The sequence below is a fragment of the Anopheles cruzii genome, chromosome 2 (genome assembly GCF_943734635.1).
Source record: "Anopheles cruzii chromosome 2, idAnoCruzAS_RS32_06, whole genome shotgun sequence".
Taxonomy (NCBI): Eukaryota; Metazoa; Arthropoda; class Insecta; order Diptera; family Culicidae; genus Anopheles; species Anopheles cruzii.
In genome coordinates this window covers 45,074,741-45,089,205 of record NC_069144.1, presented here as the reverse complement: position 1 = coordinate 45,089,205, position 14,465 = coordinate 45,074,741, and the positions used below count along the sequence as shown (strand labels likewise).

The 14,465-nt window shown below is 51.2% G+C and overlaps 1 protein-coding gene across 2 annotated transcripts in view; it reads left to right on the top strand.

Annotated features, from left to right (window-relative positions):
- The window catches only part of LOC128268705 (glucose transporter type 1), a 43,730-nt gene that overhangs the window by 19,223 nt on the left and 10,042 nt on the right, over window positions 1–14,465 (top strand). Inside the window, exons 12-14 of one of the 2 annotated variants that reach the window (XM_053005897.1) lie at window positions 10,521–10,745; window positions 10,831–10,970; window positions 11,904–11,930. In XM_053005897.1, coding sequence (XP_052861857.1) covers window positions 10,521–10,745; window positions 10,831–10,970; window positions 11,904–11,930 — 392 coding nt within the window. The remainder of the gene's footprint in view (window positions 1–10,520; window positions 10,746–10,830; window positions 10,971–11,903; window positions 11,931–14,465) is intronic. The other variant, XM_053005898.1, reaches the window with a different exon arrangement.

Genomic DNA, 14,465 nt, shown 5'->3' with positions numbered 1-14,465 from the left:
CCAGGCCAAGCCAGGTCTCCGTTGTTATCCTTCAACCCGAAACGTTCATAATCAGAGAAGGTGCAACGTAAACGCGTTTCACGCGATAGCTTCCGTTCCGTTCGCGTCCCGCGGCCGCTGCTTGTTTTGGCACAACAAATTGGTGCCGGAAAAATGCAACCCCCAAAAACCTAGTTTCCCAAACATAAAAAAAACAGTGACCCGGCATGGTGGTCGGGACAGTGAAACGGAAGCCATCGGGTGTGTACAGCTTACGTGTGTGGTTATGCAAATTAGAACTACCTACTCTTTGGATGATTATCCTGTGTTGTGTTTTGTGTTTGTTTCTGCCTCCCATTTCGTTTTGCGACCGGGACCGTTGATCGTCCGTCCCCCGATCGTGTTTGTTCCTTTTGCCCCGTTTGATTTCTCTCTCGCCTTGCTCTGTCTTTTCCTTTCTGTGTTCTATCAACCGCTCGATGTTCACTGGAATGACTGTTCGATTTCCTGTTCCTGTTTTCTTTTCCACTTTGAGCCGAGACAGTGGCCTCGTGTTTGTCTCTCTCGATGTCTCTCTCTCTCTTTCTCTAGCTAGTTCCATTAGCTACGGTTTGTTTGTATAGCTTTGTTCGTTCTTTTTGCTTCCCTCTTAATTCAGTTGTTCGATGACACAACACTTGATAGTAATCTTTACTCTTTTATGAAGTTTCCTCGTTAGTTTATAGCTTGATCACACTCGATTTAGTAGTTTTATTCTATGAATTGGTTTTTTCCATTGTACTTTACATTATTCTGCTTGCAGTTGCATGCGGCCATTCGGGCCCTTCTTTTTACCGCACACAATTTATCGTAGAGCTGTGGTATTGAAAATGTATTGAAACAAAGTTAGTAAAGTTCGGGTTTGGGGCACGCGAATCATATCTCGGGGTTTCCGTGTCTGTCCCGTTTGGGGAGGCACGGAGCAAAACTTTCGTATTTCAACGCGCATTCGAATGCAACGCTTCGGGGGTAGGTGGCCCAAAAGTTTGGGATCAAATGTGAAAGTTGGTCGGCGGGCCAGTGCCAGTGCCGGTGCCGATTGGTGCCGGTATCACGGAAACAAAGTCTCATGTGGTCCGTCGTCAAAGTTGGGTGGTTGGCCAAATGGCAAATCCCGGGTGTCGCCGGCAGACCTCCGGCGGCGGCGGCGGACTGTTTGCGATTGCGACAAGGTTGTTGGCCAGCCAGTCCCTTTCTACTAAATGGCTTCGCAAAGTTTTCGGTCCCACAAAATGGTGCCACCAAATGCGCTTGTCGCCGGCCCCAAAAAGCCGGACCAAGCCGAGTGTGTGTGTGTGTGTGTCCCGCATTTGCAGTGCGCATTTTGCGTGCGTACGATGGAGGTCCTGTGCCTGCGCCGGCCGATGCGTTGTTCCATTTTCTACGCCCCTCCGGGGCCGGGGGCCAAACATGGCAAACATGGTGAAGCGGACACACGCCGATACACAATTTTCCCTGTTGTTTCGTAATTTTCTCGGTTTGGTTTCTTTCTGTTCCTTTTTCCGACGTCAGCAAACTTTGATGCAATTTGTTTCAACCGGCCCGGGATGGCTCCCGCTCGGGTGGTGGTCTCACGGACTGCACATGTGGTCACGTTTTTCATTAGACTTTAATTAAAGAACTTGCCCCGACTGCAGTCTGCCCGTACGGGGGCCCGGGCTTACTGCCTAGCGACGGGCTGTTGGAAAATTCATATCGATTTAAGGGGACAGAGTGAGAATGAGACCCCGGAAACATGGACCATGTGTTCGCGCGAAACCGTGTATCGCACTGTTGCATGTTTTTCCGGCCACCAGTCCCTCTCTCGCTCTCTCTGTCTGTGTGGAAAGCGTGGATTACTGTGCCGCCCACGTGTCCGCCCTGGAAGGTGCCCGATTAAAAACGGATCAGTGAGACCTCCTGTGGGTCATTTTTTGTCGAGGCGCATCACACCATTCCGAGAGTGTGTATCTGTGTGGTTACCAGCAGGCGGTCACCACTGCAGCGCAGTGTGGCGCAAGAACTGAACCCTTTTTTGTCCCCGAAGTTGTCCTTCTCAGGTTCTCTCAGGGCCCTGAGCCTCGGCCTCGGAAAGAAAACGTAGCAAAACCACAACGAAACACTCGCAGCACGCAATGCCGGGGCCGTCGGGTGTGTGTAATCTGTTTCCTACAACGTGTTTTTGAAGTACCTTTTCACCACTTACTTACCCCCTGCGTGGTGGGCTGTGGGGTCAACTCCGAGAGAGGTGACGACGAACGCAAAACTAATCATCATCATGCAAAGCATGGGCAAGAACCGAAAGCGAACAAACCCTCGGAGTACACGGCGGCTCGCAAGTGTTGGACCGTTTACATGCCTTTATCCGGACAACCCGGTGACCCGCGAGACCCAATCAGAGTCCCAATGTTCCTTTTTTTGCTGAGCTACCCTTTCATTACTGGTTGGACCCAAAATCGAATATATTTTGAAGCGGAAACCCACCTAAGACCTTTTTTTTGGCCCCGGTCCAGCCGGTGCTCTGGTCTAATACTTACGACCGCCACCGAGACCGTATGTGTGTGTGTGTATCGGCCCCACATCGAAATCAGTCCGAGCGGCAACAGGAAAAAAGCCGAACCGATTACGATCCGAAAGCACATTATTGCTTTGTCCTTTGGCGTCAACGGCGGCGGGGTGTCCTCGACGGGGTGGTCCGTCGTTGTCATTTCTCCTGGCGCCGACCCCGAACCCACTTGGCGGGGAGGGGAAAGTAATTTGGATATCGCTCGGCACCGTGCCACGCTAACGACGGACCCCTGGCCCGTGCAATATGGCGACCGCCGTCTAAACTGCATCCGGGTGGAGCGAAACTTTTCTTTCTCGCACGACGATGGCCACAGCCACCATCCCACTCACGGGCACAGTTACCGTATAATGAAGTGGATGTAATTTGGCGTTGTGTTTTTCACTAGATTTCATTTCACCGACACTGTCACCCTTCCGACGCCCGGACCGGACGCCCGACAGAATTAGTTGCTTCGGTTCTTTTCGGTGAACTAATCGCGAGACGACGACCCCCGGATGTTTGACCGGGAAGTTGGGAAATTTGGATAATTTCTTGTTGTGCCCTTCCACTAATGGGCTCCATTAGTGTGTCGGCCCGGAGTTTCGGCCCGGTTCGGAAAGTTTACTCCGTTGCGTGTCGTCGGAGTACCCTTCGAACGCCATTTTAATTTCCTAACCTGTGCGTAAAGTCCTGCGAGGGCTTCCACCTCCACTGGGCGCCTTCGCATTTGTTGAATGCTCACCCTTGAACTCGTTCCCGAAGGGTAGCGGTGAACACCTCGATACGGACTCAAAAGGTCACACCCACCGAGGGGTTAGCCTTCAACTTTCACAACGCACCCTCGTGCTGACTTTTGGAGTGTGAAGATTGAGACGTTCATGCAGCTGTGGAGCGGCACTGGAACTGGAACCGGAAGCAGTTCGATGGAGCGAACCTCAATCATAATTATACGTGCCAGCCCCGAATGCGAATCGCCAAATCGTCGAACTCTAATAGAGATGTATCAAGGCGAAAATAATTTGGATTCCATGACGGGACTTGCCAACTTCTGCCATCGCCGAGACCGAGGACATTTACGCGTCACGGACCATTCGATTCTATCGCCGCGTCGTCGTCTTCGTCCTTGTTAAGTGCCTCCGTACTTCGGTACACACCTCACCCGTCCGTCCGTCGGCCCCTGATCCCGGGCGTTGTATTGTTTAGCCACTTGCGTGTTGTTTGTACAACAAGTTCTCTAGCACTTCCGGGACGGGCAGCATGGTCATGGTGGAACTTTTCTTCATTTTGTGCGATCCCTTTTTCCTGGGGGGGTGCGCCAGGAAGTGGCTTTAATGCTCCGTTTGCCACCCTGTTTTTCCTGCTTACCCTGCTTAGGGTCGCTTCATTTAGGTAACCCCGAATTGGCCCATTTTCTCCGCGTCCGAGTGTTTTCTTCTCCGTTTCGCTGGCGCGTCACGCTGTGCGTGTTGAAGATGCTTTTCGGTTCACGCCAAGCCTCCCCAAGAAAGGGCCACCGTTAACACGACACAACGGCCTTTTTTTGGTCGCCGTGGCAACCATCTTCGCGTTGGTTGGTTCGGCGCAATCCACTGGAAGACGAATTGATTGTGAAATGAAAAGTTGCCCACCGATGTGGGCGCCATTATCAATACTCGTTCACGGTCCAATTCACTCTCGAAGGACCTAACCATTAGACATGCTCAATCGAGGACACGCAGTACGACACACGACTACGATGTTAAACCTAATTACATTGCTTATCAATAGGCATTACTTTCCCGAACTATGTACACCTTGACGGAACTCGGGCACGGGATACGGGATCCGGCCGGGTGGTGGTTCGAACACGGGCGAACATTGTGCCATGTTTCCCCCTCTCCCGCCAACGCGCCATCGGACCCCGAAAAAGTTCGATCGCCGATGCGAAGAACTCCCGGACCCCGGAGCCGGAGCGAAGGAGCAACTTTTCCTGTAGTTTGCCGCGTAAACTTTGGATCCCGGTACAGGAATTAGTTCCAGCGCGCCACGCCACGCCATGCCACACTGTCAACGTAAACAACAAGTTGATGCACATTCAAAGTGCACGGTGGCCGAAAAGTTTGGGATCTCTCTGAGAGCATCGCGTGAACTAGTCTTTGGAGGTCCTTCCCGCCGCCAAGATGCCGCCCCGAGGGGGTTCGGTTTTATTTACTTATTTTTTGCGCCCCCATTGCGGCCCCCTGGCTCGGTGAATGCTCCGGTATACGTATCGGGACTCATTATAAGCTCCATCATCGCTCCAAGTTTAGCTGAGCCCCGGAACCCGGTACAACAAGCTGTAATTACGCGGACGGGAAGGGAGACTCGGGGCACACCAGGCACACACCATTTTCCGCCGCCGCCGAAGAACTTCATCCCGACCGACGGTGAAAGATGGGCCGGCACCGACCGAGATGGGCGGCCCATTGTTCTCCAGTGTGTTTGCCCCGGACAAGTTGGGCCGTGGGCCAGAAATAGCCAGGACGCCACAACAAAATGGGCCGACGATGCAGGAGTGGCGGGTACTAGCGGCGAATTATTATTACCCCATTAAAGCACGAACTCGGTGCAGGGGAGACGATTACCGTAATGTGGGGGATACGGCGGGAGGATCCGCTCCAAGAAAGTTGCCACTCCTGGAACCGTATCACTGCACTGTAGATGATCGAGATTAGTTTCTCGGGAGCGCCGGCGAGAGATGCTCTTCAACTTCCAAAGGGCAAGAGAAGAAGTTGGTCCTGCCGTCGGCACTGCAGCAGCAGCAGCAGCAGGTCGTCCGGACACGCTGACGGCGACGACGACGACGACGACGATGCGGACGGTGGCCCACAAAAGAATTATCCATTTGAACGGCGCACAAAGGAATAGTTTGGCGCTCGCTTTCACCACTCGTGTCGCATTCAATTTCGTAACGGATCCGGAGTTTTCCGTCGCCACCACCGTCGCCATCGCTGTCGCCGTTGCATTTTCCAACATGGCCTCCGAATTTTCCGATCGCAATGCCGCAATGTGCAGTGTGCATTCTTGTGGGTTCATCGCAATCGTTCACCACTTAACGACGGGCAACACGATCTTGTGCGGCCGAAATCCGGAGGAATCCGTAGTTTGCATTGTTGAACCGTCCGGAATCTTGAACTGTGGGGGGTGGCGTTGGGCTCAAAATGATGTTGGTTTCAAGGACACACTTCAGGCGGCACAAATCGTGGCTGTATAGAGGAAAGCCGGATCGCCGGATAGTTGTTTAGATCGTGTTTTGCTTTGTAAATAATTTCACCCCAACCCCATCTATTGTTCTTCTCGCGCACACATTTTTTGTCTATCGTCACTTCGCTTGCTGCACGCCTTGCCACGCATGACCACGTTCTTAATACGGAGCCGCTCCGCAAATAGCAACAGTTACATTTGCGGTTATGTTGGTGTTTTTGTCTTTTTCTTCTTATGATTCCCGATTTCCCAACCCCTTTTCCAGCGCCCCATTTATACTACTAAATATTTGTACATGAAATTATTAGTTAAATAAACGAATCATTTGCGCGCGTTACGCCACACCGCCGTGTAAATCAGCATGAAAATCGCGAAACGTTCCGCAACAGAGCATCGCGTCCACAGTCGAGCATCTTTCTTTTCGGTGAGGACGCAAGGGTGTCCTCCGTGACACCGTGTCTTTGCCGTTTGTTTGCCAAGGAGAAGCTTCCTCATCCGTTCGGTACGCCCGTTGTGCGTGTGCGTAAACAAAATACGCCAAAGCATGTTGAAGTGTATTTCTACCGAAAGTCTTACCGCTTTCCAAGCGATTACTGTGCCCCGTTCCGGGGTTCTGTACTGGTGATAAGAGTTTGAAGTGGTTGGCGAAAATATCGCTCAAAAACACCTTTATCTCTTTCGGGAAGCAATAAAATGCTTCCCGAAACCGAGGGGTGTAAGCGGCCGTTTCCAATAAAGATGCTCGATCGTGTGCGCGTAATCGAAAGCTTGCAAATGGAGGCGCATGGTGTCTGGGCCATTCGTGGAATTTTCGACACATATTTCGTACAATCCTTTGAATATTTGGAGTATTATGAACCGAGCTTCTTTGTTCAGCACCTAGCGTGCGCTTCCGTGTAATCTAGCGAAATGGTAAAATTGGCAATTTTGCAGTCACACATCACCGCAGATGAACAGGGTCCCATTCCTATTTGGTGAGATGGTGCAATACCGTATCGTTAAATTATTTATGCCAACGTGCCACACGTTGCTTTCTTCCTCACGGTTTACGATTGTGCACGACGGGGAAACCCTTCACGGAGCCATCTCATAATTTGCTTTATCACTGCGAACAATCTACGGAACCACCGGAGCAAGCCCACAGCAGCAGCAGCAGCAGCAAAGCTAATATTTAACCCATGAAACAATTTGCTTCCTCGCCCGAGATGAAGTGTTTCACTCCGTGTAGCGTGTGCTGATCAGTTCAGCCTAGATAAATTCCCGGTCTGCCGTAGGTCTGGAGCACAGAAGGATTTGGTTTTAAGCCTGACCTTCCGCCCGACCGACAGAAAAAATTGTATCACCCCCCCCCGGTTGAGATGTGCTTCATCCGGAATTAAGCCAACGGCATCCCGGGTGCCGTATGAGAGTGCCGCCGACTGGCTGGCTGGCTGTCATACCTTCGGCTGTAAAGCTTCCGGCAATATTTATAAGGGCAATCTTTGGGCCATATTTTGCCGCCCGCCTCGCTCTATCTATATATTGCTTGCGTTTGCGGCGATAAGTTCCCGTCGGTGTCGGTGCGATTGCACGAACGATACACCTTCGGGGTACGTTATTTTGCAACCCGGGCACGTAACAGCCGTGCGTGTGTGTACCGGAAATGGAAAAACCCCCTATAGCAATACCATTAGTGTCTTGTTTTGACGTACAACCCTTAACTCCTCCTTTTTGGGGAGGGAAGTGATAAGACGGAGGCTTTCGTGCACATGTTTGGGGCCGGGATTGTTTAGGAAGAAAGTACCGACACCGATTCGAACAGACCACCAGGCGTCTCCATTTGCAAGCTCTTGACCGACGTTTCGCGAACTCGAACTCGAACTCGAAACAGAAATGGTTCGTTCATTTAACCGTCTTGCCCCTGTAGCTTAAGACGAACCAGGAGAATTCTCAATTTTTTAGGCTTTTACCCCCACGTAAACCAAACTAAGAAAAAAAGACAACCGCCACCAAAATGCCGCCACATTAACCGGTGTGCCCCACCGGTGTGCACCCGGGGTGGTGCACAACATGAACAGAACATGTACTACCACCACCACCACCACCACCAACGCCACCATCACCGCTTCCATTCCAATATGCTTGTTACGCGACAAGCTTCCGAATTTCCACCGCGCACCGGCAGCCAGCCTTTCCCACACGCGACCAGGGCTCGATCGGCAGGCCCTCTCATCCAGGTCCTCTCACTAACACGTAAACCACACACACACACACACAGACACAAACAGATCGTGAATTGTGTTGCGGTCGCCTTACAAGCACCGGCCAGCCATTTTCATCGTGTTCCGCACATCCCATCGTTTCATTTTTCTTTCACGGAGGTGACGGTCTGCGGGTCTTAGTTTCGTAATGCTCTGAGGAAAGAAAGTTTTAATCATTATTTTGGAGAATTCTTTATTTTTTTTCAGTTATTATTATGTGATCCACAATCGCGATGGGTTCGGAAGAATGTAAGACTTTAACTTCGAATCGATCGAGCGAATGATCATCCATGTTTCCATGGCCAGTACTGCGTGTTGATTAAGCGTGGCAAAAAATGCTCCAAAAATCTTCCTTTTAATTAAATTAAATGCCCGCGCTCCTCGTATCGTTCCCTGATATTAATACGCGAAAAGCCGAAATCCCACCACCCGATGGTAGCTTTCGGACTCATCGGGCGGGCTGTGATTGCGCCCCATTGATGTCGGTTTGTGGCCGGACCGGACCTCATTGGCCGGGCGCAGACTGATTGGATTGATTTTTGTTGGTTATGCCCGGCTTGTTTCGCGCGGTGTGTGTGTGTGCGTGTGTGCACGGACCAAATAATTGAGTTTCCGCCCAACAATCGCCACTCGCCGTTGCCGGGCTGCACAATCTGATGTAACTTGACACCTCTTTTCGGAGCGGGCTCGTTCGCTCGGCCGCGTCCAGGGAACCGGCGCCGAATGCAACGGTCACGTATTATTGATTTTGGATACCCCCAAATTAACTTCATTATTGACGGACCCCGGGTTCCCGCGAACGCGCTTTCAGCGTCGATGGCGGACCACCGTTTGTTGGCGCAAACGATCGGCCACTTGAGTAAAATCCGCCGAAATCCGTCAGCCGGACGACGGTGGCCAGTGCACAAAATGGCCACTGATTTGCACTCAATGGCCGACGCAATTGGCGCGCAAAGTTGGAATAAAATATCAAAAAACAACAATTAAGCGCAATTTTAAACGCATCGCGCGCAGGATCGGAACGGAGTGTGACGGGATTCCGACTAACGACTTGCGTGTGTGTGTGGCTGAGGCTTCACGGGGTAAATTGGATGTGATTTTGTAACAATGGTGCGACGCAATTTACCAATTATCATCACCGTCGCCATCATGTAATTGTTCGCAGTTGGCGCAAATTGGGAAATTCGATCGAGTGCCGAGTGCCGTAACCGGTAATTAATATTTAAATCTTGGGCTTTCCGTCTGTGTTCGTATGCTGATTTATTTTTAATTATGTTTCCTTTCTTTGCCACACATCAAACCACCGTGATCCTGTTGCGCGAAAGAAAGGCGTATAACAGTTGCTCCGCAGAACGGACACGTGCACACAGACACACACACGGAAACACACAAACACACGCCGATTCACACTAGAGTACGCTAGATTCCAGGAAGCCGCTCCTGTCCTTCCAGTCTCAACCCAGGAACCGCTTTCAAAGTTTTAATTCAATTCCAAGTTCTATTCTTTTTCCATCGCCCCGCGTTTTCGTTCGTTCAGTACCAATAGAGCAACAATTCGCCTTCCCGTTTGTCTGTGTCTCTCTAACTCTCTCTGTCTCTCTCTATAGCTACAGTTCCATTTATGATTGCGCAAACCTCCACAAAACTCAAAGCTCAAACGCGCGCAATCCTTTCACATACAATCCGCACACACACGGCACCTGATGATCACACGGTATCGCCTCGCCGCCGTGACGCAACGGTGGTGCCACAGAACTTTCTCGGTACTTTCGACGTGCCACGAGACCACACACACCACACACACACACACAACCGCACCCACACACAAGCTGCCAGCGAGCGGCAGCGGCAAAATCAAGTCATGGCTGATGGTGAACATTACACGATTCGCTATGGTTCCGTTTCCTTTCAAATGGTCCACTCTCCGTGTTTTCCCCCCGTGGACCCCCGCCGTTACCGTTCTCTCTAGCTCTAGCTAGTGCAACTGCATCAACAAACACTTATCGAAAGTGCCCTCTGCCAGTTTTGCTGAGGAGATGAGATCATTTGCACATTCCACCATCAAATTTTACACTTTTTGATTCATTTTCTTTAAACCCTTTTTTTCGGTGCCCATTACTCCAATTTGTTTAGTCTTCTTTTTTTTTTGGACTCACTCGGGTCTCAGGAAGAATTCAGTCACGCTGTCTCGACAAACTGTCTCCAAACTTTTTCTGTCGGAAGGGGGTTCCCGGTACGAAGAATCGAAACCCTCCACACATTTGAAAACACAACACGTTTTGACTACCGTTTGCCTTCAGCCTGTCTGCGCTGTGCCAGAACCTCGAATCGCGAATCGCATGGCCCCCAATTGAAAACCACCCGGAAAAATCCTCCCCACCCCCTGTCCCGTCCGTATCGAAACCCCACTGCGAAAGAACTCTGGAATCGCTGGAATCGGAAAATGGAATCGGACACGATAGAAAAGCCTTTAAAATTATGGGAACCGAAAGAGTGTTACACGCATAGTTTAGGAGTTTTTTGGTTATGTGCAGGAAATGATCGACTGGATGTCCTACCTGTCGGTCGTGTCGACGCTGGCCTTCGTCGTGTTCTTCGCCGTCGGACCGGGCTCGATACCGTGGATGATAACTGCCGAACTGTTCTCCCAGGGGCCGCGGCCGAGCGCGATGGCGATCGCGGTGCTCGTGAACTGGATGGCGAACTTCGTTGTTGGAATTGGTTTCCCAAGTTTAAAGGTACGTGTTGGCCCTCGGAATCCAACTTCGGACATTTCACTGATGTTTACACCATGTTTTCTTTCTATTTTTCCCCCCGTTACAGACTGCCTTGGAAAATTATACATTCCTACCGTTTAGTGTATTTTTAGCAATATTTTGGATATTTACATATAAAAAGGTTCCTGAGACCAAAAACAAAACGTTCGAAGAAATTTTAGCTCTGTTTAGGCACGGAAACGGAAGGTAAGACCATTTCATTGTGCATGCCCTCCCTCTCTCTCTCTCGCTGTTCAAGTCTACGGACCGCTTTCTCTCAAACACCACCACACACACACACACACCTTGATACGTAAGAGTGCAGGATAAAGTTAAAGGATCCGGTGGTGCTACCGCGGGGATCGGGGTCCCCGGTGGAGCCGGTTTGATAGGAAGAAGGGACCGCTGAATTCTGAGAGCTCTGAGAGGTTGCTGCAAGCCTTGCATTGTTACCCTGCTTGCACCAATCTCAACACGAAGAACCACCGCATCGAATCGCAATTTACAGACATTAATTTGTGTGAACGACCATGCGCCTCCATCGTGGCAACGCGAACCGAAACTTTGGTCGGCACTCCGCACACGGTTCACTCGTTTTCGATTTACTTCCCAACTCGGGATTGCAGCCGAGACGGCCGCACCCCCGGAATTCAAGATGCTGCGGGGCGAAACTTTTCGGTGCCGCAAAAGTTTACCGCCGTGCACGATCGTAGATCGCGCTCGGAGTGAGTGAGTTAGCGCGAATGTGTTCGCGTGCGCCATTGTGAGGCGAAATTGAATTTTTTCGCTTTCATTAAAACCGGGGAGTGAAAATTACATCCCAACCATTAATTAGGCATCGTAAGACGTTGAAGTTGATGCACTTCCAGCGCGGGACGGGGCCAAAGTTAAAACTCATTTCCCGACCGGGAGAAAAACAAACACCCGGCCCGTCATCAACGTGGCGGGGGAATTTTCTTTCTCCGGTCCGGTGTTGATCGGTGTAAAATAATGGAACTGGAGTGGAGTGCCCCGGAAAGCCGGGCCATTCTGAGGCTGACTAACAATGTTTCCGCACAATGTTTCTGCACCACCAAACGCCACTTCATTCGCCAGAAGCCGAATATCAACTACTTTCATTTTCCCGTCCTTAATTTATAGAAACCTTCGCGATAGTAGACTCTACGGGTAAGTGCAGTGGGGTGCCGAGTGTGCCTCCGGCAGAACCAGAAGTCGCTCGCTCGCTCGCTCCTCCCCAAAAACCGTCCCAAATCTCTGCCCCTCTCTCTCTGGAAAAGCAAAACCAGATTCATTTTGAACCATCTGAACCACCTGAAACCATTTCCATGCCATGTTTTAGGGTATCGTATTGAACCGCGTAATTCCGTCATTTTTGCAAGGGCAATTGTTTTGTTTTGACCGTTACAACCGTTTCCTTGTTTTTTGTTTCGGCACCCGTTCACGATCTTACACGCCTTTGGTATGATCACTTTCTACTTAGTTTCCGTGCGCTCTGGCTTCGTTTCGTTTGGAAGCAGAAAACAAACCCTCCACAAAGCGATGGCACCCGATTCTGCGATCCCACTTTTATTATTACTTCTTTATGTCACCTTTTGTTTTGTCTGTCATCCGCGAAGTCGGAAGCTTTCGTTTAGTGCATGTCCAAGCTGAGGCTCCCCCTTAGCAGGTTCTGTAGCTCGAATCACTTGAATAGGCCGACGACGCGCTGCTTTAAGCCATGGTCAACCGAACCGTGATCGCTAGGCGTGTTCGGTTCGGAACGCACAGAACCGTAATCCCGTCACGTGCTCAGCGTAATTAAATTCGAATCACAGGGCAAGACTTTTGCACTTGGTAGCAGCAGCAGTTTATCGAATTTCATGCTTACTTAAACCGCCGACGGCCGGCTTTACATGATTCCGAATCAATGAAGGCCCAGGCCAGGCCACGGCACGCACACCACACAACTTCACGCGCTCCAGTACTCCCATTCACACCCTCACCCTGAAACGGCCGATCCCGAACGGCCGTTAATTTATTTGCAACCAAACACACGCGGGTTGTTGAAATCCCCAGCGCCTATCATGACCGATCACGACCGAAGCAAAGCAAAACAAAAGGCAACAACGAATCCTTGCATCCTTGCACCTCGCACACACATACATCACGCACTCATTCGGCTGTGTGTGTGTGTGCGTGTGTGTGCGTAAGCGTGTTTGTGGAAATTGGGGAAAGGAAATGGTTCAGACCCCTCCGATCGGCGTTCAGCATGGCGTGTGCAATATTATCAGATTATTTCGAAAAGCCCGTCGCCGTCGTCGTCGTGGGACAGTAATGGCAACAATGGCCACCTGGGCTGGCCTGGTGCCCCCGCCAGCCAGCAAACGTGTATGAATTTGTAACAGTTTCGTCACTCGTCATCGTAATTGTGTGCGTGCTTTCACCGGCGCACCGCATGGCGTTTGTATGGCGCGGATCCGCGGATTTGTACTTAGAGCTTTGTGCGCCCCCAATCCCCCAATTCTGCACACACCCACACACACGGCTTGCTGTCCGCTCACGTGCCCCCCTTGTTTTGCTAGAGTAGCTTTAGCGCTGGCCATCGCGCTTCGTGCCATTAGAAGTTTGCGCAAATTTTTGGTAATTTAGCATCGCCACACGCTTCACTGTAGGGCTGCGTTTTTCCGCTTTACTTTCGCCTCGCCAGCAAGAAATCGGTAGTAATGTGTAATTACATTAAACTCCCCGGCTCCGGGGGTTTGTTTGTAGAGCCACGAGCAGCTGTGTTTGCGCAGTCCGCACTCGGGGAGCGAAAAAAAAAACGGTGGATGAAACGAATGAAAAGCCACCGAGCCGCGCCCAATATTGCTGCTGATGACGGAGCCATTAATTGAAATATTCCGCAATGGGCTCCCCGCCAGTGAGTTATGAATTATTCATTTTCGTTCGCCCACCCCCCGGGTCGGTTCGGAACTGAGAACTGGGTCTGGCACCGCCGAAGGCGGAAGTACCTCATTTTTACGATTCATCAAACGGCACCGGGAATGGCGCCCGTTTCGCTTTCTTCTGAGGATCCATCTTGTATTGGCAGGGACACGGACACACACACACAGATAGCGAGACACAGCGACCCTGAGCAGCATATTTTCGGAAATTTGCCTTCGCCGGGGGCGGCAACAGTAATTCGGCGCTGCTGCTCGGCGAGACTTTCGTTGTCGACGGGAAATTTGAAAACCCCGACACTGACTTTTGGAGCTCACCCGGGCGCGCACTCTGCCTCTCGAGGAGGCTTAACCGGTAAGATCGGGATCAAAGTGGGTCTTTGCATGCTTTGAAGCATAAATTTCGGGTTCCGGGCCACCGCCGGGTGAATGGCCCAGCCCGGCCCGGCGAAAGCGGGTGGCCTTGGCTGTCGCGCGACACAGGACACTGCGCGCTGTCTGTCTGTCTGTCGCCGCGTCGGGTGGCTGCCGCGTTTGCCAACAAAACTCCTGCCGGAAATCCGGCGTTTCTAATTACTCCGTAAATCAATTAATCATCCTCTTAATGAAGCGAAAAGCCCTTCGGTCGCCGATAGGCCGCTGTTGGCTGTTCCGGCCCCGGGGGTGTCCGTTCGGTCGGTCCCGGTGTCCGATTAGCTGTCACGCCACCGTGCGCCCAACAGATAAATAATAATAACATTCACCGACCGACCGGATGGCAAGCTGGCCGTCTTTTGGCTGT